We start from the raw sequence: 26,695 nt of genomic DNA, 5'->3' as shown, positions 1-26,695 counted from the left end.
GTCTTTCTGTAAATAATGTATCAATACCTGGTTTAGTTGTTGTCTTTGCTTTCATTTGTAACAAAGCTGATGTGGAGACGGACTTTGCCCGGTCTGCTTCTATACAGTAAGTAACACACTGAGCAATTTTTTGTTAAAAGATTAACTAGTACAGTTCCGGCAAGCCGAGTCTTACCTGCCAGTGTTTGAGATATAGTGCTGCATTAAGTGTCTGTGTGCACAGATTCTTGTCAACACACTGGATGTAAATGTGTATGATACTATAGTAAATAAACTTTCAAACAGAACAGTGTGTTCATGTTTTTATTTATTACTAAACAGTGTGATGAGCCCATTTTGTATAGTTTAAATGCGTTTTTAAATTATCCATTACAGTAAGCGTGATTTTGTTACATAGCAACAGGAGTATCTCATTCATGTTACATTTCATTACAATGGAAATGACCATAAAGATGCGCAGTATGATACTGAATATATGTTTGCTTTAAATGTTTGTAATAAACAAGAACAGTTTGTGCAGTATGGGAGACGAGGCACTGACACTGAAACCTTATGAAGGAGCGACAATCACTACTGCCAGAGATAAATTTACAAACGAGCTTTTGGACTTTTGCCTTTCTCCTCCACGATCTGACCGAAGAGCCTCGCTGCCTCCTGGGCGCAGCCTCGATGAATGGTGAGTCCGTAACCTCCGTGGCCATAGTTGTGTATCACCTGAATGAGAGCCGGGATATTTGAGAATATTCTGAATGACCAAAATTAATATTTAAAGTGCTGCTTGGATATTAAAGTTTACCTCTATCTTAGTTGCACCAGACTGTATCGTCTCCCTCTCCAGTCTGACTTTGCTGCGAACAGGCCTGAGGCCGGACCAGTCCTCCACTATCCTGGCATGCTGAGGTTAGAGACAAACAACACATACAGTCATCCTTCTCAAGCTTGACATTTTTCTGAATAAAAAAAATAATGTCAAGTAGAATAATCATCACCTTACAGTTTCTTTGTTTAGTCTAATCCAGTGGGTTGTATTTGGGGTGACTTGCCACCAAATTGCTCCTTGTCTCTAATATGTTTGTTTGAGGACTGAATTACAGAATAAGCATTCTAAATATAGATACGTGTTAAATACTTTAGCACTACAGAAGACTCATTGTAAATATTTTATTACAGATGAGACAGAAAGTCTTTTTATGGCCTCTTAGACAAACATTTCGATACCATCTCACCTTGAGACTTGGCTCGAGTTGGCAAGCGTCGTCCCAGATTTTCTTATGGTCGGTGGAGTTGTTCTCTTCACTCCAGTTTCCTAACTGGAAAATCCCGCCGACGGTCACGAGACGACTCCTGCAGACACATATGAACACTGTAATCCCAAATCACAAGTGCCCTGACTGAAAGCAGCATCTTGAAACTGGACAGCACAGTACGACCACTGCGACTAACACAGGAATGAAACTGGCTGAATTTCATAAAGGGCAGCTGAAATAATGACAATAAAGAAACTAAAACTGCACATGCATTTTGTGTAGGATACTGTAAATCCAGAAGTACCACAGCACAGAGAAGGAGCTGTCTGCTCCTTAAGCTCAGTGTTCAGAAGTGTTTTGGATCTACCCTGGAATGATATACGGCGAATTGTAGGTTCCTGCTCTTAAATCGTGGGTAAGGATCCAATGCTTGAGCCACGGAGCATCCACCTGAAAAACAAAGGAACAGTAATAAGGTTTGACCACTCATCCCATGGTCCTTGGTTATATAAACTACAGAGAGCTGAAGCTGTTCTCTCTCACCTTCACTATCTGACCACGGCCTGGCGTGAGCTCTGGGTCCGGCTGGAGCTCTCCTGATCTCATCCCCGTGCAGTTTATTATCACGTCTGCTCCTGTTTCTGCCAGCTAAGAACAGGACAAACAAATACGACAAGCAATAACATTTTCTGAGTCTCTCTTAAAGTAAATAAGAAAACATAATATTTTGGATGTTACACTATTACAAACTTGGTATAAAAAAGAATTCCTGAAATCCAAAATAAAATAAAATAACATAATGAAAAATATATATGCAACTATAATATAGAAAAGCCTCCACAAACCTCCTTGAAGGACTCTATCTTCCTGTGGTAAAATTTCACACCCCTTTTTTGCAACCTGAGAATAACACAAAACCAGATGAATTATGAACCCTAGAAAAATCCAAACAACATAAGCTCAACAACATATCATCTGGTAGGCTGTGCCTGCAGTCATTCACTTATTTACTCTGCATTGCACAGCATTGGGTCTTGCATGTTGAGGACAATCTAGCGCATCAGATGGAAACATTAAGGACACATTTCAGACATTTAACAGGTCATTCCCATCTGGCAGCTCTCTAAATTTACCTTTGTCCATGTCTGCATAATAAATGCAAGTAGTCAGCTCTCAGTTAGTGATTGATGCACCACTTTATAACTCGAGTCTTCATGAATGTTTATGACTGCTTTTATTAAGTGTCATTCGTTCAGTTGGGTCATTTTTAATGGGAGTTAGGGATAATTGACCGAATGACGCTTATTGAAAATATTCATAAACATTCATAAAGATTCCTTTATGTTCAAGACATGTGTCATGTTACGGTTATGACAGTGGCATGTCAGTCTTATGCACAGCCAGCACTTTCAGTCGGGCCATTTCATCTTTTTATTGGGTAATAAATGATGGTGCAAACAGGTGCTACACCAGAATGAACTGAGTTAAACACAGTGGGGAAAAACTGATAAAACATTGGAAAAGAGACTTAAGAGAGAAGTTAATCACTCACCAATCCGTCAGCCAAGGTAAGTATGTTTTACCTTCCACCATGAGAGCAGTGTTGAACCACCCATAACTGGACATTTCAGAAGAGACACATGTGTTAGAGCTGGTGGCACAGTGCATTTTGTAGATGTATATATTGTTATATTATTGTTATTTGAAGATGCCTTGCTGCATTGGTAATGTTTGATACAGTGTCCTGTAATCGCACATCAAATGTTGGCCGTGACATGAAAACAGGTAACTACCTAACTAACGATTAGCAGCTCTGCTTCATGTTCTTTCAGTGTTTTGCTTTTAGAGCAGTTTCAGTGATGGAACCTACTTGTATCCCGGGAATATCTTCAGTTCTCTCTCTGTGAGATGTCTGAAGCCCAGGACAGCATCTTTAAATGAGGGATCCTGCATTCAGAAACAAGTTGCTCAGTATGAGATCAAATCATGTGTGTTCTAAGCATGTCTTGGCTGACTGCTAACCCCCTGAGTCTGAGTTTAGTCCAGCCCCTGGTGAGGCCTCCCTCTTATTGTTTTCCAATCATCGCTGGCACTCAGCTTTGTGCAGCTGAACAGAGCTCTACAGTCAGTCAGGCTGAATACTAATGGACTTTGTTTATAGCAGATATTGCACTTGTATGTGATAACTATGTGAATGAGTTATCTGAGTTTACAGTTTAACTAAATCTATGCTTTCAGCTGCACATTGCCTTTGCTCTTGGTTGTAAAAGGATTCCTAAACAAGGTCAAATCTTATTTTGAGGTAAGATCAAAGCACTACTCACTGGTGTTGGTTCAGTGAAGAGATTGTAGCCAGACTGAAGGAATATACCCATTTTTACACACTCTGGCGAACTGAGGGAGCTCAGCAAGTAGTCAAATGTCTCTTTATTCCATTTTCTAAATGTGAGGACAAATGCAGCATAAAAAAACAGGCCACTTTTTAAAGGTAAAATGAAGAATCAAAAGAGGGTGAAACAGAAAGCACATACGTCTCCTGGACATTTCCCTTATCGTACAGATATGGTTGCCAGAAGCCAGCAGCTCCATCACTGGTGGTCAGTGGAGTGAAACGGTCGGCATACACCTCAATGGTCAGCGGACTGACAATGGATTGATAATTCTCATAGACGCTCTGAGCTGTGGACAGGCCGATGACTCCGGCTCCAATCACTGCCACCCGCATCTCTGAATTAACATGAACACATTTACCTGGAGACTTACTCACCCACAGAGGCATCCAGTATGTAAACAGACCAAAATGACTATCTGGATCTCTACTGCATTGTACTCTAATACACTTGGATGTGATTGGATAATGGGTTAGAAAATTATTATTTGAGTATTATTGTTGTTGTTAATAAACAATATTTTACAAGAAAATATTATTATTATATTGAATAACAAAAGTATGTTGTTAATAAATACCCACTGTGCAAACATGCCGGACATCTGAGGACAACTTTAGCAGTCTAGACAGTTTATATTGGAAGAGTAGTTCAGTGATTTTCAGAGCAAATCGTTCACGTGGAACATTTAAAACTCGTGTGAATGTGAATGTGAATGATAGAACAGATCAGATGCAAATACTTTACAGATAATCCACTCAGCGCTGGATCTGCATGATTTCCAAAAAGTTTTGCTTTACCTTCAGACTTGTTGATCGACCACAGTTGCAGGAGTTGCTAAAGTCCGAAATCTGGTCTAGCCAGACAAACAATTCGATCCCACTGTCACGTGTGGGGGGCGGGAGTGTGGTGGGGGCGGGGGCGGTGACAGCTACTAATCTGTTTAAACGGGAACACTGAGTAAGTAATGTAATGTTAAGAATAATTATATTTTTCTAAATATTTTAATAGCTTGATGCATAGCTGTCACCAAGTAGGAACAAATCCAGGGCATTACCCACATGCATATTTTTCCCATGCATATTGTATCACCACAACTTGGTCAAACATAGGTGAGCGCAGTAAGTGATTCTTGTAATTCTTATTAATAACAATAGTATTACCCCTGTGCTTATTATGTTAGGATTTATCCACATGACTCCCGTGAAAGAGGCCAGTATACCCACTGTGGTTCCTATAATATTTTCCACCAACAACAATAATGATGCCTGTGATAATGGCCAATAAACTTAACTATAACTATATGGCTACTGTCACCTATTATTATTATTATTATTATTATTATTATTATTGGCTTATTTCGTTGTATCTTTTTTTCTAAAATTGTATTCTCTCCAACTTATTTTATTAAATCCTACTTAAATGGTTTTTTTGTATATCTTGTCTTAATTGCCTTTTAAGTGTTATTATATAAAGCACTTTTGATTGCCTTGCTTTTTTATTGCGGCCATGGAGGCAGCACTTCCTGCTCAGACAGCCCTGCATGCAGGATAATAAGGCTCCTCTCCCTCCATCCATCCGTCCATCATCAGTTGTATGGATCGTTAGCCCAGCAGCTAGCAGCTCACCAGGCCCAGTGGCCGGCCGGTCAGCTTCCAGCCATGGCGTTGGTCACTCTGCAGCGGTCCCCGACCCCGAGCGCCGCATCCACCGCCAGCACAACAACCACGACCGCCGGGGAGGTCAGTTTGGGTCCTGGGTGAACAAAAACGATGCTCCGGCGTAGTGACGTGTTGATTGAAAGGCTGAGGATGTGGGAGATGTTGCCTGAGAAAGGCCCGCTGATTGAAGCTAAATTAGCACCGTTAGTTAACGTGTTATGCCTAGCTAGGTCTTTAGCTGGCTAACGGTAGCTAGCAAACGTCTTCGTGACTGATAACCAGATATTGCCGGCCACTACATATGCCACTACGCCAGATATTTTTAAGCATATTTAGCTTATTAAATTCCTCAAACCTCTTAGATGTGGTGTAATTTTTTAATGTGCTAGCTGAGTGACAAGTGCCTCATGAATGATACTCTGTAAGCTGTAACATTAGCTAACGTTAGCAGTTTATGATGAAACTGACTGACATTGAAAATTAACGTATTCTTTCTTTAGCGTAAAAATGTTAAAGACACACCATCGGCACAACAATAGCAGGACACTCAGAACGCTGCGGTAGTTCACGCACTGCTAGATTTACATTCATTTACTAATATTAAACATGGGATTTTGATGTTTTAGTCTGATGGCTTGATTGAGCTATTTTCTCTTTAGCACACAACACAGTAGAGACAGTCAGCTACACACGATGTTTCTATGTCAATTTCCACTCTGTTGTCCTGGCTGTCCCTGCTGTAAGTAAAGGAAATTATGAGATTTCCACAATGGAAAGACCCATAAGTGGAAAAAGACTGATCTTTGACGTTTGCTTATACTTCTGTATAGCAGTAGAGAGTCAAGAACAGTAGTTTGGACTCTCTTTTCTTCTTTGCACTTAGAGCAAAAAAGTGATCTTTGTCATAAAACTATAGTCGTTAAAAGATAACTTGCCTATTTTCAAGTGAAAATATTTTCCTCGTCTTTATTGCCAGACGAGGGCGCTAACTACCAGCTATGAACAGGAAAGCTCACCTTACTGTGCTCTGTGTGACCACATCAGACCCAAAAGACTAATATCTATAGCTGGGTTTATTTACAGTGGGTTTATCAGTGTTTGAGATATAGATGAGATTGATTGCAGCAAAGACCAAAATCCTTTGCTTTTCTGCAGCATGTTCAAAATAAGGCAACACTTGAAATGTCGCGTATATTTGTTACTTATTTAATGTGGATTGGACCTTTCTTAAAAGGAGTCCCTTCTGTTGCTTTGACTGGGTTTCTTTCATCTCTTTGCCTCAGTGTCTTGCTGTCCGGCCAGCAGTGTGGTGAGGTGTGACAGATAAAGCTGGCAGGAAGCTGCTGCAGCTATGATGTCATCTACTCATGAGGTGTGGGTGGGGTGGTGGAGTACTACTGTAAAGGGAGGGAGAAGGAGGAAGAGAAAACAGAGGTAAACAGATTTAATAGATGGTGACATGAGGCAGTTAATGTGTGAGATTATTAACCTAAAACGGAATAATGGAAAGCTGGTCTGCAGTGTTATGTGCTCTCCTTCCAGAATGATTTTCTTACATGCAATGGTACTTTCCATTTTTCTGTACGTCGGAGCATTTCTTATTCTGTCCTCCTAAATATGCTTGACTTGCTGCGGCTGTAGATACAGTGTAAAAATATGCGCATAAACTTTTCTGTCATTTGTTTCAATGGCCAGAGCTAATAATCAGTGCTTTCCTTTAATATTGTTCTTTTATGTGTGAACATGTAGGTATTATTTGAGTTGAGGTCTGCTTTTGGTCACTCCTTAATTTTGACACATCAACCGTTCCGTTTTGTGATTTGAAGTATTTAGTATTTTTAATTTAACATGCAAAAAAATGCACCACTTTATAATTAAATGCAGATGTAGATTTTCTCAAAATAGCTCAAAGAGGACTTGGTGAGTTTTAGAAGATCCTAATCATGATTCATAAGACATGGTTTGGGGTCTCTCCATAAAAGTCGAGCCAGATTTAAATCTGCATCTGCTGTATTTGGCTGCTAAACCACCATGCTCACAAATTTCACTGTTGAGCAAATTTCTAGTCATGTCTGCTCCCTCTGTGTCTTGCAAGCTCCTCCAGGATTTGTGGGTGCTATTAAATGCATATAACACTCACCTGCTTTTGCAGTGACTACTCTGGTATTTGCTGGCATCACCGTATTTGACAGCAGTCTGAGAGCAAAAGACAAGATTGACTTTGATTGGCGTAAAGTGCCAAACTGATGCTTAAGTCAAACTATGCTCTTCTGTGCCTACAGTCCCTGTGTGATGAAACATCAAGTGAGCAAATTTTCACTGCACACAGCTGTTCACTTCTCTGAGGGTTGGTAATAGGTGAACACATGAGGTTTTATATCACTGTTATAGCACAACTACACAAGTTTGCCACAGATTATTTAATGACAAGAGTGGTGGTATCTGCCATAAAAAGTTGTTTCACAAAGCGGTGAACCTCGCTCCATCCTTGCTTGTGAACGACTGAGCCTTTCGAGGATGAAGTAAAATATTAAATATATTGTCTTTGTACTGTTTTTACTGTTATAGCAAATTCTCACATTCTGTTCTATTTGTGTTGTACACATCTTCCCAACTATTTGTGAACTGGGGTCTGGGGCACGTCTGTAGTTTCAGTTTAAGTGGCAGGCATCTAACGTTTGTTAATAATGCCAAAATGCTTTTAATGTGGTATTCATTTTTTCCCTTATCTGTATTGCAGGATTTTGGGAGTGAAGATGAACGGCGGATAAATCAAAGGTAAGTTTACTCCACGTTTAGTTCAGGACAGTACTTGGCAAAGCAGGTCAGATTTTATGCACAGGTGTTGTTGACTGACAGGATGCATCTGTCTTTGAGTCATTTAGTGAAATCTGAAGTGGCGGCAGACTAGCTGGCATCATATGAGGACAACTAAGCGTCAGTGTAATAAAACACCTGTCTGTCTGTCTTGTTGGCGGAGTCATCAATTCTTAATAACCAATTGTAAAACTGTGTTGTTCTCAGTAGTCTGTCAAGTATGTTGACGGGTGTGTCGGCCTTTTTATTAGCACCCAGATCACTGAACTTTTTCTTCAGCTGCGCATTATCAGTTGAGTCATTTGAGAGACTTTTTTATTTAGCTTTTTCACTGAGTGCTTGTACTGCATTGGACTGACAAAGCTGATTCTAATCTTGGTACTTTTCAAACACCAAATACTTACTGAGCATAGCTTAAAAAGTGAAAATTTACCCTTTTTTCAAATTTGTTTCCTCCAGTGGAGTTAAAGCATTTGAGAACTAAATCATTAAAGCAGCACCACACTGAAAAGCTTTTTCAGCCTGCACGTTCGGGCCTAGAGAACTATTGTTTCACTCAAGCACAGACTTTATTTCACTTATAAAGATTCATTTTTATATCAACAAGGCTAAATCAAATAAGTCACAATATTTTTTTTTCCTCTGCCAACTGTGAAAAAAACACGACTGTCCAGCCAGCCCAGTTTTTGTGTGTGTTCCCTATAGTGTGACAAGACCAAGAGTACATTTAAAGTAAATGATTACAAGAAAACACTTGGCTCTAGTAAGTTGTGTTTTGTGCATTTGATTATGGAAATAGTTGCAGCTCAAGTAGAGGTCGACCGGTAGTGAATCTTCAAAGGAAGTATAGTATAAAAGTATAGTTACTATAGTATAGTAACAACAGTTTTGAGCAGGAAAAAGCTGATAGCTATTAATCGGCTGATTTTGGGAAAATGCAAAAACACCAGATTTCAGCAGAGACAACTCAAGTTGCATCAAAAAAGCTATTGTAATAACCTTATTTAAAAAGTGAATTTTCCCTTTATCTCAGTGATCTCAGTCAGAGTTTGTGGTGTTTTCATGCATGACGTGCTTTAATTCTTGCAAAACGGTGATGTATGTCCCAGTGTGACTGGTGGAGGCTGCGCAGCCATGAGCGAAAACCGAGGCCAAGCTCCACTGATAGCGATAGTTTATGAAATGTCTTATTCACTGATATTAAGGCCGATTAATGTGCTTTAGCTCTGCAATAACCTATATACTGTGTAGGCTGCTGCAGTATGTATGTATGGTTTTGTTTTCTTTGGATAACAGATTAGTTCTTTACAAATCGTGACAGAGTGATTCAGTCGTGTAAAATCAGTCAGTTTTCTGCCAAAAGCTGTAGCAGAGTCCCTGGGGCGGCTTCAAAGTTACAAGATCTTTTTCAAATAGAAAGAGCTGCTAGATTGTCTTTGCTCTTTTATTATTTAATTTAATTTATTAACAGCAATATAAATGTCATTTAAGTAGTTAGATTAGATTAGATTAGATTAGATTAGACTTTCACTCATACAGAAGCTCTTCAGAACACATGGGGGGGTAATGGAGGTGCAAATAAGAACAATAGGCACAATAAGATGCAAAATAAAAAAGAATAATAAGAGTGTTAATAAGAACAATAGAAAGAACAAGGCGCAACAACGGAGCAAAAAAAAAAAACAACTGTAAGAGTTTAAGTCACCTTTTCCCTGCAGTAGTGGAGTTGGATGTTTATAATCAGAGAAGAATAGAAGTTATCTTATTATGATTATGTAAAAATGTCTATTTTTTTTTCTTGAACCAAAGGGATTCTTTCTGGATGTTATCCTCCAAAAGCATCAGTAACATATAGACTCAGATAACCCACTGAAATGCTTGACTGTGGTGTGAAAAGCACCCACAGATACAGTTTCTTTTTTTTTTTGCAGATGCTCTGCAGGTGTCAGACTGTTAATACTGAATGTTCTTTTCTGTTCTTAACTATTCGGCTTTGGAAACATGCATTCCTAAAATTGAGCTGAACTGTGCTGCATCAACTTAATAGCATCTTATTGTAACTCAGCTCCAGGGAAGTTGTTTATTGGAGCGATTTAATTTCAGCTCAGAGCACATCGTTTATAACAGCCCACATATCTTTTGCTCCCACATATAATATCAACTTGTCAAGATGGTGACAATGATAACAGAAAGTAAGTTTCAATGTGTCATTCATACTGACAGAATCTTCACTATGAATGTGAATTTGCAGTCTTCTGAAGAATTTGTCATTTTCTGTTGTGAGATTTGTGATGTTTCAGATCTTTGTTGCAGAAAACTTCACTTTGGTTAGAACTTATGACCCTGAGATAATCAAATGCGTCATTCTAAGAGCGCAGTTCTCTTCAGTTATGCAACAGCCAGTGCAATGTCCCTAAGCACTGCATGTGTGTGAGAATGATCTATGCATGATGCGAGTCCTGACTTGCCTCAAGATTGCTTCCATTTTTCAGGCTTGTAACTTGTAAGCCATGTTATGCAATGAAATTGCCATTAAATTCATCCTTTTAGTATTGTGACATATTAAGTTGTCTTTTATTTGACAGACATATTTCTCTTAAGATCAGGGTGTACTATAGCACATGAGATGGTTAGCTACGTCTGTTGATGGACAGGTATACGACTGCCAAATGGGAGTACTTGCGCTTGCTGTTCCTGACTGACCTTGATAACGATGACAAGCCCAAGGGGTTGATGGAGGCCAACGTAAACATCATGCAGGTGTCGGTGGCACTGAACCAAGGAATGATTTCATTTACCACCTTGTGCACAGCGGAGTTGAGCAAGAGGCACAAATAGACAAAAAATGTGTGTTTACGTATGTGTGTGTTTGCATGTAGATATGGGGTGCAGCGTTTGGAACGAGGAGGAGGGATTCAGCACGGCGGGTACAATTAAGCATTGGCAGATTTTTAGCTTCACAGAAAAATATGCTAGAACACTCTTACTTCTAATGCGAAGTCGATTTAAACTCATCCTAACACTTTCTCTATCAAATAGCACACTTGTCAAGACTGGTCGTCATTTAAATGGCATAATATGTCAAAAGACTCCCACGGGGTTTGAGTGTAGAGTATGTGTGGACAGGAGGAACGGCAGACAAACGGCAGCAGATGCACCATCTCTGGGTCTTTTTTGTAAGTTAACCTTTCCTCAGTAACATGATGATGTCAGTGTTTCCTGCTCAGCCTCTCCATGTCTCGACTGACACCTGAGGAGGTAACCCCCCCCTTCAGTGGTGTAAGTGGGAAAATGCCACCATTATCCAACTGGCAGCCCCAAGAGGAGGCCTTTTTACCTCATTGTGCTGGTGTGTGCAAAACGCTTTGAGACCATGAATACGCCTGCCTGGCCTCTGTGTAGCCTTTTTCTAGTGAGTCCAAGTGTAATCCAACCTCTTACATACTGCTACACCTGGTGATTCAGAGCAGTAGCTTAGAGGACATCTGGTCTTGTTTGGCCCCGTTCACCCATCCATCTGGCTACTCCTGCAGCAACAAACTATACCGTAACTCTTTGACATGCCATCATTCGTGCCTGCTGCTCCTAAACCCTAACCTCATATGCAGAGGAAGTTCCTGTGTCCAATCAGGTCCCTCCTCTTCTACATGCACCTGACACACTGAGCCGTCCAAGTTTCCACCTGAAACATGACTGCACATACGTCAGCTCGTAGAGTTCAGTATCTGCTAGCGGCCAGGTGTTATAGACATTGTCCTACTGTCAGGGAGAATAGGAGGGCTATCTTGTTATCTGTGTTGCAGAGCTATTGTTAATGTCTGTCAGCAAATCCTCCCAGATTAGCAGAGTCGCGCCACTTCTTTGTGTGTGTGTGGGGTTTTGCTTAGTAAGAGAGGGAAAGTGAGAAAGACAGTTATGGCCTATATTATCTTTCAGCCCCCAAACATCTGTGGGCTCTTTCTTTTGGACTGGATTATTATATTTCACTTCAGTTCTGTATTTTACTTTCCTTCCATGCATCTAAAAAGAACATTCACTGTTGATGCAGAGGTATTAGACATAAAGAATGTGTGCTCCTTCGTCCTTAGTCATTATACTCTCTAATAATCTAATACATTGTTTGTTTGCGGCACATCTAAGTGAGTGACATCCAGTGCTGGCCACTTGAAGGAGAGAGACAAGATAATCCCTCCTTTATAAGCCTGGGTATAATGAGATTTGGGAGTTTTGGGAGTTTGCCAGTTCTCACTGCCCTTTCCACCAATGCTTGGCCCATGTGTTAAGCTCCCTGGAGGCACTACCTTGGATTCTGTTGACCCTTAAGGTGGCATCCATACAGAGGCATCCCTTTAGAAAGTTTTGCCCAAATTCCTACGGCTCCTTTTTTTTTTTTTTTTTTTGTCTTCCTCCAATTGAGCAAGTGTGCCTTGTGCTTTTCTCCGGAAGACAGAGAGAGAAAGCAACCCTTCCAGTGGGTTTTGGAGAGAGAGAATTTCTGTTGGACAGCAACACAAGCTCCTGGAAGTGGACATGCTTTGCATTGGCTATAGAGGAAACCTGTTGTTCACTTTGTACTGAGTCAGACCTGATGGATGAGGAAAGTAAAAGATCAGAGTTCATGGTGAAGGAAGGGGAAGTCCACTTCTTGAATTCTACTGGATTCACTCTGTAATCCTCTGGGTTTTTTTGTCTGCTAAGCATAGGGTTGACTTTGTGTGTTTTTTTAGCAAAGTCTACGAGTGCTTATCATGAATGAAAGCATGAAATGTTCCCTCCGGATGTGAATGTATGCTGTAAGAGTGTGACACAGACCTAACAGGCTGAGGGACGGATGAGACAAACACAGTTGTGTGTGCCTGAGGCAGCGGGTGGAGACTGCAGTACGTCCCTCCAGGCAGGAGTCTGACTCGCTCTCACACACAGAGACGCTCAGATGAGGGAGGAGGAGGAGGAAACAAGAGGGTGTGGCATCAGAACAGACGGCGCTTCTTCACTGAGCAGCACAGATGAGCACAGGCTGTCAGTCAGTCTGTCACTCAAAAAGCAACGGGTCAAGTCCCGGACCCGTCATCCTTCGTCTGTTGCGCTTTGCTCCGTCACTGTTTCTGGAGGCGGAGAGGCCTGGGTTTCGTTCCAGACAACAGGATGCATCTAGTTGCAGAACCCATTCAGGAGGCCGTGATGAAGATGCTACCATATTTTGTGGAGAACGCTGTGTTGACCCAGACAGAGATCAACCGCATGTGAGTGAAGTTTATCCTCTAAAATGAGATTTGAACTTGTGGGAACAAGGTCCTTCACAGATGAGTTTTGAGATCAATCACTTGACTTGTTACACTCAGTGGCTATGGTTTTGAACAGCTTTGAAACAAATTTTAAATCGTTTTCTGTTATATTGTTGACGTTTATTAGTTCAGTGCAAGAGTTGAGATTTTGGTTGTAGACAGAAACTATGGTGTTATATCAGGCCAACACACTGAATCAATGTCCAGCTGATATGAGATATTGCACCTCGATCAAAATAAGTTATCATGCAGTGGTGACTAAGATTCAGTGGTGCACAAATCACTGTATAAGTGATGTTTCTACAACTGTTCATCCTTATGACCTGATGTGTTAGCCGTTCTTTGTCGTTCTGTCTATAAAGGAGCTATAGGTACTGTAAGCTGTAATCATGTGGAATCATTGAGGCAAGCTTTTCTGTCATAGTCTTTGTTTGCTTTGATACCAGATGTATTTTTAGCCCCAGTGTTTGCGGAGAAGCTGATAGCAGGGTGCCTCAGGGCAAGAGACAGTGGAGCTGGGTCTGTTTAATTAGGATGTCTGAGTACAGCCTGTAAACCAGTGGGACAGCTCTTGATTTACACATAAGGACAAGTTTCACACATCCTCAAATTTCACCAAAGTGCACCTTTTTTTCCGGGAGGGCTAAGACCTGTTTATTTAAAGTTTGGGACTTAAAGTAGGAAAAATGTCCAGTGGGGATTGTACACAGTGCTGAGCAGTAATGAGGCTGTAGCCCTCCTCTTGCTCTTGCCACTTTTGCCTCGCATTATCTATCATTCCCTGACAGTGAAGCCTCCTGACAGCATCATAAATCTCAAACAGAGAACAGACTGAAACAAAAATCCACCAAAGTGAGACAAAAGCTCTTGTTGAGAAGTGTCCACCCCCATGCTTTGTCACTGTGGAACTTTTTTCTGTGGTACTGGGGGCGGGGGGAATTTATTGCGAGGTGCACAAACGAAGCCCATTGTTCCCACAAAATCATCTGTTTGGCCCAGGCCAGCTCTTCTGTATGTGGGTTTTTGAAAGTCTGATCAGAGAGAGCAGGGTGCCTGCAGGTCCTTTTGAAGTCTTAAAATGTCTAGAATAATATTTTACAAATATTAGGCCTTAAAAGTCATTAAATAGTCTTAAATTTGAATTTGTGAGGTCTTCATTGCCTTGAAAATTTTATCTAATTTCGTTTATCCATTTTTTAATTTATTTTTGCATGAAACTCCACATTTCTGAATCTGACGTTACAAATCTTTAAGCCTACCACTGAACTAAAAATATTGTCTTTATGCTTTTCACGTCCACTTAAGTTCACGTTGGCAAAATGTAGATCAACCTGACTCACTCTAATTACCATATTCCTAAATAAAACCTACCTCTGGATCATATATACAGTAGACTACTTTTATATTTTATGCTGATTTAGGGTGATTTATCTAAAAATCTGCCTTAGATGTGGTTGAGAATTATCTTGAAAAGGTCTTAGCATTAAATTTAAGTGTCTAATACCTGTAGACACCGTGGAGAGCTGCGTGAGGGAACAGCTTCAGAGTGTGATGGTGAAAGGACTTCTATTAATACCTGATTTGTTAGTCATTTGGTCAATAGTAGAAAAAGATTAGGCTTTCTTTTTAATATCTTGTAATCAGTAAAAATAATAGAAGACTCTTAGCAGTATTGCTCTTTTTAGCCAGTAATACTACACAATACAGTATACCACTATATTGATGTTGTTGCTGTATTTAGAGACAGCTTTGCCACAGTACCTGTTTGGATTTTGTTTTGTTCCTGTCACTCATCACATCTGCACTTTCCTAATGATGTCCTGGTTTGCCAGACTGCACACACTGAATACAGGGTACATGTGTTCCACTCTGCTGCCAGGTGCGTTTAAGAATGTGCTCACATTACTTTTCAATGAAATGGAATGATTGAATTCAGCCCGTAGGACACACCTTGCTTCTTTTTTATTGCAGTTCCTTACTTATGTCATCTGTTGACAGCTCCACTGCCAACCCTAAAAAAGTAATTTTTTTACAAGTAGGTGTGAACTGGTAATTGCTGCTTTTTGGTCATTGTGAAAGCATCATAACAACTGCAGTTAGTTCAATACTTAAGGTCTGTGTTGCATTACAACAAGCCAGCAGAGACCTGACAAGTCAAATCTGAGTGTAGCCCATGCAGCAGAAAAAAGACAGATAAGCATTCAGGATCAAAGCTTGATTCATGGCTGCTGCAGACCTGAGGTCTGCCTCTGTATCGTGGCAGCTGGGCCTTTCCACTCAGCTGTTGAGGTAAATCACGAGCAGCAGGCAGCCATGATTTATGCTCATCTCGTTGGCTGCGTCTACTGAACTCAACTGTCCTTTTAAAACCAAATATTTCATTAGTCTTGTGTCCCACTTCTCAGCCTCACTGTCCGACGAACAAGCTGGCACGACTGTGCTGAGCTGTTGCTCTGCAGTGTGGTGTCTGATGTACGGCGTCTACGTTTCAATGCTTTTAACCTCTCTGTCCCATTTGTTTTGCAGCCTGAGTGAGAGCTTCTTCATGGTGAAGGGTGCTGCTCTCTTCCTGCAGCAGGGAAGCAGTCACCAGGGCCAGAAAGCACATCCTCACCACAAACATGCAGGTGAGACCCACAAGGCACGACACCCAAAAAGCACACCTTGTTCTCCACATCATTTACCCAGACTGTAGTTTTGACCTCTTTAATCTCCTCGTCACTCTTCTCGTCCACGTTATGTAGAGGGTTTGTGTGATGAGTTAATGTGCTGCACTCCTCAACACCGCAGCAGATGTTTGTAGCTGAGGTGTGGAGGATGGAGGCTGCCTCCTTGATAAGCATGTTCCAGACATATAGCTTAGGCAGATTAGTGTTTAAATCCAGCACATGGTAACGCTGTGAGCAAAACTTCTGTTGACGATTAAAAGAGGCCTTCATTGTTAGTATTACCTCGTGTGTCCTCCGTTTTTCTCCCTGTGCTTTGCTTAGTTAAGGGTGCATAAGGTAAATGCAAAGACTATTCTCAGCATGCCCTCTATAACTTTGTTTTATAGTGTATTTGATGAATTTCCCTGAAGCAACTCAACGACTAATATTCAAGTTTTAAAGGAAATTGAGTTTGTGGGCCTGGGAAGACAGGTTTTGTTATGACAAATTGATTGCACAGGAACAGGAAGCTTTGATATCAGATAGTCAGCCTTACAGTTTTGTGTTTATTGTAGAGAAAGAAACAGTAACCACATTCTGTACAGTGTTCACTGTTCTGCTGGCTTACGTGAATAGATGTGTAGTAGCCTTGTTTATATAATTGATTGGACTGAACAATGGAGTGGCCAGTGTCTTAAATCAAAGGCTGTTTTTGAAATGTCAACACTGAAAGCCACGATTATTGTTTTAAAGACATAAGGCTGACCTGATGGTCCGCTTGCATGATGGGAAAACAGCACCAGCCAACAGCCAAAATGTTGCCAAGCCATTTGGCAAGTCATGGCTATGGTTGGCAGCTTTGTCCACTCTACCAGCCACTTTGTCAGGTAACCCACATATTTGCTGGTCCTGCTTTGTTCTCTGAGGAAATAGTTGTATAATTTCCCAGTATCTGTGACCGTCAGAAAAAAAAGATGTGGGGTGACTTGTGCAAAGTGCTAATTAGAGGTATTCCTGCTCTACAAACGGATATCCTACTGTTAGCCACTGAAACAGGATTCAGAGGTCTTCTGGTCTCATCAGGCAATTTTGTGGAAAGTTTTTTTCTTTTGGGAAGGATTGGTTAATGCTCATTAATACAGACCAAACTGTATCTTAAATCTAAGCTTAAAGTTGTTGGTGTCAGTCAAGCCCATCAGTTGAACTGGTTTGAACCTCTCACATCAACATGGACACACGATACATAATTGTCTGTAGATATATTTATGTTTCTGTGTAGGACTCTCATATCTTGCAGCTGTTGTTATTCAGAACAGATGCCAACTTGGCTGCCACGGAACCATGAACTCACTTGACTTTTTCAACAGTTTGATCCACTTGGATCCATCAAAACAATCAAAAACACAAAAAGTTTTCTTCTAGCAGTTATGGGCAGTGAAGGATAACTCAGAGCATTATGATACCTTGAGTATAGGTACAAAGTATTTAAAATCTTCTTTAATCATATTTGATTGGTTCATGTGCAGTACTTGAAATTAGAGTTTCAGCTATTTAAGTGTTAAATATAACTATTGTCTGTCATTATAGGAAATACTGTTGAAGTCACTGGTAAACAGGGAATGACTCGTTTAGATTTCAGCTCTGTTCATGCCACCATTATCTTGAGTGATAACACCTTTACCAATCTGATGCAGAATCTTTGAATCTTTTTTATGTTTATCAAGTCAGGATCAGTTTTGAATCTTTTCAAATCCCACAATTCTCTCCAGGACTCGTTTTTTCTCTGGTGCTGCGTCTCCCTTCTAACTTGTTTTTTTGTCCTTCTGTCAATTCTTTTCTTTCTCTCTCTGCTGATCCTGCCCCATTATCAGCTGTAAACACAAAATATAACATCAAAAATAAAATAACATCTCCTCCTATTTTCTTTTCCTTTGCCTGGGAAAATGTGCCATCAGTGTGCTGTAAATTGTTTCATCTCATATCGCGGGGAATCAGACCTGGTGATAGGCATTAAAAATGACTGTAGAGAAGTGACCAATCATCTGGCTGATGTTCTCTTTAGCTCATGTAGGTCGCATAGAGACATCAGTATTAAATTGAGACCGTTTCATAGCCCGGTAAAAATTTCTTGTAGCTGCTCTAAGATAATGACCCAGATATAAGTGATCAATGGCATGTTGTAGAGAAGCTCACATAATTTCACTTGTTCTATGTTTTCACTCTGATTTTACTGAAGAGACATGTGGCTGTAAATGAGTTCATGACCAGGCAGAGTCAGGCACTTCAGCAGCAATGAAAACCACTCAGAGTGACATGATTTGTCTACCTGTCGTGACATATTTCAACATAGCTGGCTCTCCGTCAGCTGAGTCTTCTGAATTCTCATCTCCACACCCTGTTTTTATTACCCAGCTTTACTGACATGTCTTACATCAGATTTGGCACAGGGACCACAGAGGGGTGTAAAATGAACAAAGACAACCTCTGGAATTGTGGTTTTGTGGCAGATAAATTTGCTTATACAAAGACAGAAAAGTTATTGTCAGGTCATTTCTCTTCAATGAAGCCACGTCAGCTGATTAAGAATCACTGATTAGGTTGTATATTATTGTCTCCAGGAGAAAGGTTTTAGCATTAAACACTAGGGAGCGGTGTAACTTCACATACCTGCACCAGTCAACAGCAATGCCTTTAGTTATAAAAGCATATTATGTCCCCAGTATGCATTATGTTCTCATTAATATTCTTGATCATTGGCTTTATCATGTTTGGATTTTCTCTTTCAAGTCAAAATGTGCCATGTGCATGTATGACGAAGCACGTTAATAATCACTGACACACCAAACACCAGCACTCTTCATGGATCAGTTTTCTTTCTGATCTTCTTCAACAGGCGACTTACCTCAACACTTGCAGGTGATGATAAACATTCTTCGCTCGGAGGACAGAATCAAACTGGTGAGAGACAACATGACTATATGCATACATCAAAACAAAAACATGCACACAGACAGGCAAGTGACTAACAACCTGGCATAGCGAACCCTCCAGAATGCATTTTATTGTGTACTTAAGACCCTTATTTGTTCACTGCAATTACTAACTCATGAGAGCAGGTTTGAACACACTCAGGAGAGCATTACCAAATGTTTCCATGGTGTGTGTGTGTGTGTGCGCGTTAGTGTGAAGCTGAGTTATTTCATTTTATGTTTTCCAGCTCTGTGTTCTCGCACATCCTGAGGACTCAGTTACCCTATTACATCAAATTTGTCCTCCAATCATTTTTTTTTTACATCCACCTCTGACACGTTGTTAAGCACAGACTTTAACAGGAGGGTCAGTTCTCTCTGGCTTTTGTTTTTGTGCACAATCAGAGTTTTGTGCTTATGTAAATTGTGCATGACTACCACAAACCTGCCACACTACACTTATTTCTATTCAGTATGGGTCAACCCACAAGTTTTAAGTGCATGTTTATTAAACGTACTTCAGCATTTTTATACTAAAATTAACTCCATTATAGACCAGCGCTTCCTTAGATATCACAGTCATTAAATGAATTTTGCTTTGCACTACTACAAAAACAGGAAACAGGAGTTCTTACTTTTAACCAAAAAGTTTTGGCTTTGAATTTGAAGTAAATTGTCTTCACCCTGTCCAGGCGGTGCGGCTGGAGAGTGCATGGTCAGATCGTGTGCGGTACATGGTGGTGGTGTATACCAGTGGGCGACAAGACACAGAGGAGAACATCCTACTGGGAATCGACTTTACCAGTAAAGACTGGTAAGAGTAAGCCCTCTTTGTGTGTGCGGGTTTTATGATCATCGTTTTCCAGACGGCCGGCCATCTGTTAAAAGCTAACAATATGAATTGATGTTACTAGTAGACATGATGTATGAACTGTTAGACAAATCTGTATTTATGAGTGTGAACAACACTCACCCACAGAACTCTGCGTCAAACTGGGGATGCTATACATGGACTAAATGGAGCACAGATTGTTGTTTTTGCACAGGCCAAAATTTGACACTAGTTTTTGTATTTCCCTAATTCTCCCATTTCTTGTCTTCTTTGGATTCACACTCATTCATTGAGTTTTCCTAGAACGTAGCAATTGTAGCAACAGAGGTTTTTAATCATGTCTACGTTATCAACTTTGCACATGTGCCATTGTGGTATTTAATTTTCTTTCTGCGTTGCCAGCAAAAGCTGTTCGATCGGCATGGTGCTGCCTCTGTGGAGTGACACAAAGATCCATCTGGATGGAGACGGGTGAGTTCTGTCTGTCAGCGTGACCCCTGTTGTATATACAGAGAACACAGCTGCAGCATTTAACCCAGCGATGTTTCCATACTTTCTACCCAACCCTGCATCCACACATGACACTTAGGAAGAACATGATACACACATAGCTTCATGGTGCTCAGGCAATGACCATCTGTTTTGTTTGCTCCTCAGGGGCTTTACTGTGAACACAGCAGGTCGGACTCACGTCTTCAAACCCGTGTCAGTGCAGGCTATGTGGTGAGTAATAAACAACCTCTGGAGCCACAGGGGCTGTCTAAAATAATCTGGCTTCATGACACACCACAATAAATCTCCTGATCAACACATGTGCCACTCTGCTGCAGTGAGGCAGGTTGAAGCAGTGCTGATTCAGTCTGCCACCTGCTGACATGAAGACGCATGTGCAGAGAATATCATAGACCCTTTGACAGATTACAGCACTACAGTAATATGATTATTTTTACTAAAATATCTCACAAAACCGGACGTATTTTTATTATTTGCAACAATGACTTTTATCTCTCTCAATCTAGGTCAGCCCTGCAGGTGCTGCACAAGGTATGTGAGGTGTCACGGAGGTATAACTACTTTCCTGGAGGCATGGCTCTCACCTGGATGGGCTACTATGAAAGCTGCATCGCTTCAGACCAGAGCTGCATCAACGAGTGGAATGCCATGAAGGACTTGGAGACCACACGGCCAGACTCGCCCCCCATGTTTGTTGACAAGTCAGTAAACACAAACCAACTTGTGTAAAGGCTGAAGCAAATCGCTGCTACATCTGCTGTTAAAATTGCTTGAATGACTGTTACTGTGTGAGTGATTTTCACGGGACACAATGTTTGGTAGGCCTTCAGAGAGGGAGAGGACAGAGTGCCTTATTAAAACCAAACTCAGAAGCATCATGACATGCCAGGACTTGGAGAACGTCACCTGCAAACAGGTAAAATACGCAGACACACACACACACACACACACACACAGTGAAATAAACAACTGCTTTGCATTTGTTTCTAATGGTTTCATTTCATTCTCTTAAGATTGAAGACACAACTCAGTTCTTTGATTAATTTTCAAACCTTGGAGTTGAATTTCATGGAAGTTACTCTGTAGATGTTTTTCTGATAAGATTTTATAATAGTTTCTAATTTCAGGAATCTTATTTACACTGTTGTATATTCTAACTCATTATATGCATATAATACACAGCTGCTACTTACCTATCAGCATTATTTTATGACTGCAAACATAAAAAAGTATTGACCAACTAACTCTGGCACTGTTGTGTTGTAGTCATCTTTGATGTTCAAACAGTTATGTAACATTTGTAGTTTTCAGGGAAAGAATTTTATCATATCCCAATGATTGACAAAAATCAACATATTCTGTATGATTTTTTTTTTTGGCAGATCCGTACAGAGGTGGAACAGCACATGAACTGTAACCTGAAGGAGTACAAGGAGTTCATCGACAATGAGATGCTGCTGATCCTGGGCCAGATGGACAAAGCCACTCTCATCTTTGACCACGTCTACCTGGTGGGACAACTGATACTCTCTCTTCCATCTTTTGTTTTCCCTGAATAACTGTGAGATAAAACAATTCTCTTTCCATCCCAAAGGAGGACTTTTTCCTTGTGAATGATTGTTTTTGGAGGAAGGACAAGCTTACAAAGATTTGAAAATATACTGAGTCTAAACAGTATTTTCCCTGATTTGTTTGTAGGGATCCGAATGGAATGCATCTAATTTGGAGGAGCTGCAAGAGACGGGGTGATTTATTTTATATTATGCAGGAACTAAGATAGCCGCACGAAAAAACATTTTCATGATGATTTGAGCAAGAAAGAATGTTGTTGATGAGTTTTCATTATCTTTTCTCCCCAGGGTGGCCTATATCCTCAACGTTACCAGGGAGATAGACAACTTCTTTCCAGGCACGTTCAGTTATCACAACATACGCGTCTACGATGAAGACGCCACTGACCTGCTGGCCCACTGGAATGACACATACAACTTCATTGTTAAAGCAAAGTGAGTGGAACAGAAAACACAATGCTCATGTATGTATGAGATCAGCAGAGCCCCTCCTCCTAATTCTGTGTTTTCCAATTTAATTTTCCTGAATTCTTGAGTTTTCTGATTTAAGCACATTTTATCATCAGATTTAGCTTTACTTTACTAAAGTCACTTGATCTCCATGACAACTAAACAAGCTCTAACTGCTGACAAAAAAAACCTTGAAATGCATTTTAAATCTCTAGAAAAAAGTTTTCTTTGAAGTGATTTGTTTTCTTAAAATATGTTTCTATGATTACATTTTAAATTCTTTTCACAGAAAGAACCACTCCAAGTGTTTAGTTCACTGCAAGATGGGCGTCAGTCGGTCTGCGTCCACCGTCATTGCTTATGCCATGAAGGAGTACGGCTGGTCGCTAGAGAAGGCTTACAACTTCGTCAAGCAAAAGAGGAGCATCACCCGACCCAACCCAGGTTTCATGAGACAGCTTGCTGAGTACGAGGGCATCCTGGATGCTAGGTACAACCTATTGTGTGTGTGTGTTTGTGGGTACGGTGTTGTTTTTTTAGTTGTTTTTTTTTTTACTTCTGCTCACTGTATTTGTGTATTTCCAGTAAACAGCGTCACAACAAGCTGTGGCATCCAGACGCAGACTGTGAGATGGCAGAGGGGCAGCAGGGGTTGGCTCAGTGTTGTGGAGGGGAGGAGGGAGGCCACCTGACTCCAGAGCCAGGGATGTCTCCCTGTTGTGATGAGGCACTGTCTGATAAGGGGGCTGCATGTCCCTCCCCGTGCAGGACTGTTTCACTTGAGATCGACCCTGCCTACAACAACTACTATTTCCGGCGACTCTCTGACTCGGCGCTGGACAGCGAACCGTCTACGCCTGTGCGCGGCCCTCCCCTTCTTGGCATGGAAAAAGTCTTTATAGAAATCGAGGATGTGGAGCGGGACGCTCTGCTGGATGATGAGGCCTTTGATGGGCGTGAAGGTATGCCACTCTCCCACTTTGGGCCTTCAGCAGAGGGAACTGCTGCCCAGACAAGCTCTCGGGGCCCTGAGCCCCTGGAGGAGCTGCGTCTGAGGCTGGAGTTCAGCACAGTGGAGGAGGAGGATGAGGAGGAGGTACAGAAGGAGGAAGCAGAGATGGAAGTACTCATGCAACCAGATGATGGAGGGGGAGGGGAAGGAGGCGGAGGAGAGGAAACGCAAGATGTGGATACAGAGGGTAATGGGATGGACCTGGCAACCCTAAATGAAAACTCCAACAATAACAACCATCTGAGCACTCCACAAAACATTTACGTAAGTTTGAGTCATATGATTAATCTACATTTTACAATGAAAATGCTCTTCATGAATCCAGTTTGAAAAAATGACGACATTCTCTGTACCATTGTTTTCTTTCCTTTTTGTATTTAGCAAAACGCTTCCTCCATCACTCCTCCAGCTGATGCTTCTACCATGTCTTTGTGGGATTGTAAGTCTAAGCAGAAAGAAGACTCTCCACCCTTGGTCTCTAAGCTTTGCCTTAACGCAAGTCCTCCTGAAGTCCCAAGTGCTTCATTTCCATTGTCCCATACCTCTTCTGAAGGCCTCCCGTCTTCAGTGGTACTGCTGCGCCCCTGTAGCCCACTGTGTGCCAACTGTGAAGCCTCCACGCCCACAGCTTCACTCGAGAGAGATGAGCAGCCAGGAGAATCACTGCACTTGCAGGAGCCGAAGGTTGATGGTGATTTATTGGAAGTAAAGACGGAGAGTCAGAAAAGCAAATCTCCAGCTTCCTCGGATGCCCTCCCTGAGCTGATGACAATGGATTTAGAGGAAGAGAAGCCTGCTGTGGCCTGCTACATTGGCCAACAACAGGAGACCCTTTTGCAGCTGCAGAGGTCTGGGTTGGTCCGCCGGCGTGCAGAGAGACTAGAGAGACTTTCAGGTTTATCCCAGGAGAGCCTACACTCTCTGAAGCCGTTGCACGCATGCCAAAGGTCCAAAAAGAACCCCTGTCACGCCGAGGATGAAGAGGAGCTCTCCAGCTTTACCGGGGACTTCCCTAAATCTTCTACACCATGCCAAGTGCGGTTAGAGCCACTGGTGGTGCCGCTGACCAATGAAGCCTTGTTGGGGGTAGTGGGGTCTGGGTTGCTCACACCCACCTCTTCGCCTCACGGCTCCACCCTGACACGCAGCTCCAGCAGCGACAGTCTGCGCAGCGTCAGGGGGAAACCTGGTCTCGTACGTCAGAGGGCGCAGGAGATCGAGACCCGCATGCGTCTGGCAGGCCTGACCGTGCCCTCGAGGCTGAAGCGGTCCAATTCGCTGGCCAAGTTGGGCAGCCTCAACTTCTCCTCGGAGGACCTGTGTTCGGCCTGCTCCTCAGACGCAGGAACACTACTGCTCCTCTCGCTGTCCCCAGAGCCAGATCCTGGCCTGGAGTGGGACTCCCCCACCACCTCTGCTCTGTCGCGGCCCTGCAAGGACCTGCACACTCCAGAGAGAGCGCTGCCAGGTGAGCCCCGAAGCTGACACATCAAGCGGAGGTTATATACACTCCACCCATTCCCACATTGGTCATGCTGTCAGTCCGGAGAGTAGAGACAAATGAAACAATTGAAAAAAAAAACAATGCCAACTGTTGTTATGAGGAGTACTGTCCACTCTCCTGTGCCACATTGTTTCTCAAACTGCTGTTCACAGTGATGAAAGTCATATTGCTGTATCTGACAAACGTGTAAAGCCATCAGTTCCCCTGTAACTTGGTTTGATTCATGGACAAACAAGTGCCTTACGTATGAGACCAGAGGCACGGAGCTGTGTGTTAGACTGCAGGGCGAGACGGTACAAGACGCTCTTTAACCTTTAACTTCACAGTACCTGATATGTACCAAAATATGGTATCCATCGGCACTTAGATTATTTTTCCTGTCTGGTACAATGTGGTCACTTATGTTGATGAACTTGAATCCCTCAGTGGAGCCTGACAGAAAGCAAAGTGTTAATAAATGTAGAGTTGTTTACCGCACAGTTTATGTTTTAGATGCTAGAGGGTTGTAAAATTAATGGTTACCTCATGTTGCATTCATAGAGCTCTTTCTCAGATGAACACCGGGCCAGAGCTGAACTCAGTTCATTTGCTGATGTCGAATTAAGGCGAGGAAATCAGTCTTGAACTCATTTTAATGCAGAGGCATGTGTTAATGCATTAATGTGTAATGAAATGTGAGTCTGTGAGTGAATGAATGTGATGCAAGAGAAGAGAAAAGGTTGTGACTTTGTTTTGCCAGAGGCTTGCTCACTGTTTTCAACAAACAGAACAAAACAATTTCAGAGTTTGTTGTTCCTTTGCACTGCTTTTTGTATTGAGTGAATACCGGTACACAGCAAGCTATCTTCCAAAATAACATTACAGTAATGTTATCGACCTCATCATTCCCGACAAAGTTCTTGGGACGGCAGAGTGAGGAGTCACGCTGCATGGCTTGAAATCATAATATTAGCATCTAGTGTGACAGGAACTGAGGATTTACGGCAGTCAAATCATACAATGAATGTGAGGGTTCTTTCCAGTCTAAAGTTATTTGATTGTTTTTGGCAAGAAATGAACACAAAGCATTAAACGCTTTACACCCAAACATTCTTTACCATAAATGAGCTCATCCTTGAGGGTTGCCAACACTTTAAACTCATTTGTGCTTCTTGAAATGTGAAAGACCAAAGTTCTTTGGCTGTCTCGACACAATTGGAAACACCATTGACGCTGTACAAAACATGTGAACCATACTGTCAATCATGTACGTATTTAAATGCTGTCACATCTTTTTGCACCTTTTGGGAGAAACGAAAGAGACTCAGTGAAGTCATCAGGCTCATAGCTGTTAAGCTTTCATGCTCATATCATCAGTGAGTTTGAAAGCTTTTGTCACACTGACGTGACAATGATCACAATGGGTTACTTCACAGTTTTAGTAACCATTTTCTTTTTATATTTAAGTATGCAGTAACTTTTGTACTGTACATTGCTGTAGTTTGAATGCATATTGCACTTTTTATGTTCAAAATAATGTACTGTATGTGTTCATTATGGAAATAAACATTTCTTTTACATAATAAAACATGGATCGTGTTTTTTCTCATGAATACAGTTCATTCCATACTAATAGTATCAGAGAAGCAGACAGGGGATCATATACTGTATCACCCTGAATGTTACAGATGCTGTGTTCACAACCTTCCTGAATGAGGAACTATCACAGATATTGTGATATGAGTCATGTTAGTGGGAGTGGTAAGTTTTGCACTTCAGTTTCACTGAAAAAAATCTGAAAAGGGGGTCTGTACCAAACA

The 26,695-nt window shown here is 41.5% G+C and overlaps 2 protein-coding genes across 3 annotated transcripts; one reads left to right on the top strand and one right to left on the bottom strand.

The window, feature by feature from the left end:
• Positions 1-581: 581 nt before the first annotated feature.
• LOC121607098 (D-amino-acid oxidase-like) lies at positions 582-3,972 on the bottom strand. The gene is made up of 10 exons (XM_041937775.1): positions 3,779-3,972; positions 3,572-3,686; positions 3,118-3,194; positions 2,800-2,865; positions 2,093-2,147; positions 1,791-1,895; positions 1,615-1,697; positions 1,227-1,344; positions 797-895; positions 582-714 (listed from the first exon to the last, which is right to left on the bottom strand). Exons 1-10 carry the CDS (start codon positions 3,970-3,972, stop codon positions 589-591), a joined length of 1,038 nt encoding a protein of 345 aa, XP_041793709.1. The 3' UTR covers positions 582-588.
• Positions 3,973-5,258: 1,286 nt separating this feature from the next.
• On the top strand, positions 5,259-26,449 carry ssh1a (slingshot protein phosphatase 1a). Of its 2 annotated transcripts, XM_041936766.1 has the most exons (15): positions 5,259-5,376; positions 8,036-8,073; positions 15,924-16,024; positions 18,939-19,003; positions 19,707-19,828; positions 20,249-20,317; positions 20,504-20,569; positions 20,866-21,060; positions 21,182-21,275; positions 21,742-21,870; positions 22,058-22,104; positions 22,219-22,365; positions 22,670-22,870; positions 22,966-23,656; positions 23,774-26,449. In XM_041936766.1, exons 1-15 carry the CDS (start codon positions 5,296-5,298, stop codon positions 24,875-24,877), a joined length of 3,150 nt encoding a protein of 1,049 aa, XP_041792700.1. In that variant the 5' UTR covers positions 5,259-5,295; the 3' UTR covers positions 24,878-26,449. The 2 variants fall into 2 exon arrangements, with proteins under 2 accessions (XP_041792700.1, XP_041792701.1); XM_041936767.1 differs by lacking the exons at positions 5,259-5,376; positions 8,036-8,073 and adding an exon at positions 13,166-13,355.
• The last annotated feature ends 246 nt before the right edge of the window (positions 26,450-26,695 follow it).

The sequence above is a fragment of the Chelmon rostratus genome, chromosome 5, assembly GCF_017976325.1.
Source record: "Chelmon rostratus isolate fCheRos1 chromosome 5, fCheRos1.pri, whole genome shotgun sequence".
Lineage (NCBI taxonomy): Eukaryota > Metazoa > Chordata > Actinopteri > Chaetodontiformes > Chaetodontidae > Chelmon > Chelmon rostratus.
Note: the sequence above shows the minus strand (reverse complement) of the source record. Positions and strands in the feature narration are given on the sequence as shown.

Bases quoted from the DNA above. Each gene is read 5' to 3' on its own strand.
- LOC121607098 (XM_041937775.1), bottom strand. From the start codon at position 3,972: ATGCGGGTGGCAGTGATTGGAGCCGGAGTCATCGGCCTGTCCACAGCT. The intron at 1,345-1,614 runs GTAGATCCAAAA...ATGTGTCTGCAG, and splicing joins TCGCCGTATATCATTCCAGG to GAGTCGTCTCGTGACCGTCG. The intron at 715-796 runs GTAAACTTTAAT...GCTCTCATTCAG, and splicing joins CTGGTGCAACTAAGATAGAG to GTGATACACAACTATGGCCA.
- ssh1a (XM_041936766.1), top strand. From the start codon at position 5,296: ATGGCGTTGGTCACTCTGCAGCGGTCCCCGACCCCGAGCGCCGCATCC. The intron at 21,276-21,741 runs GTAAAATACGCA...TTTTTTTGGCAG, and splicing joins AGAACGTCACCTGCAAACAG to ATCCGTACAGAGGTGGAACA. The intron at 22,871-22,965 runs GTACAACCTATT...GTGTATTTCCAG, and splicing joins GAGGGCATCCTGGATGCTAG to TAAACAGCGTCACAACAAGC.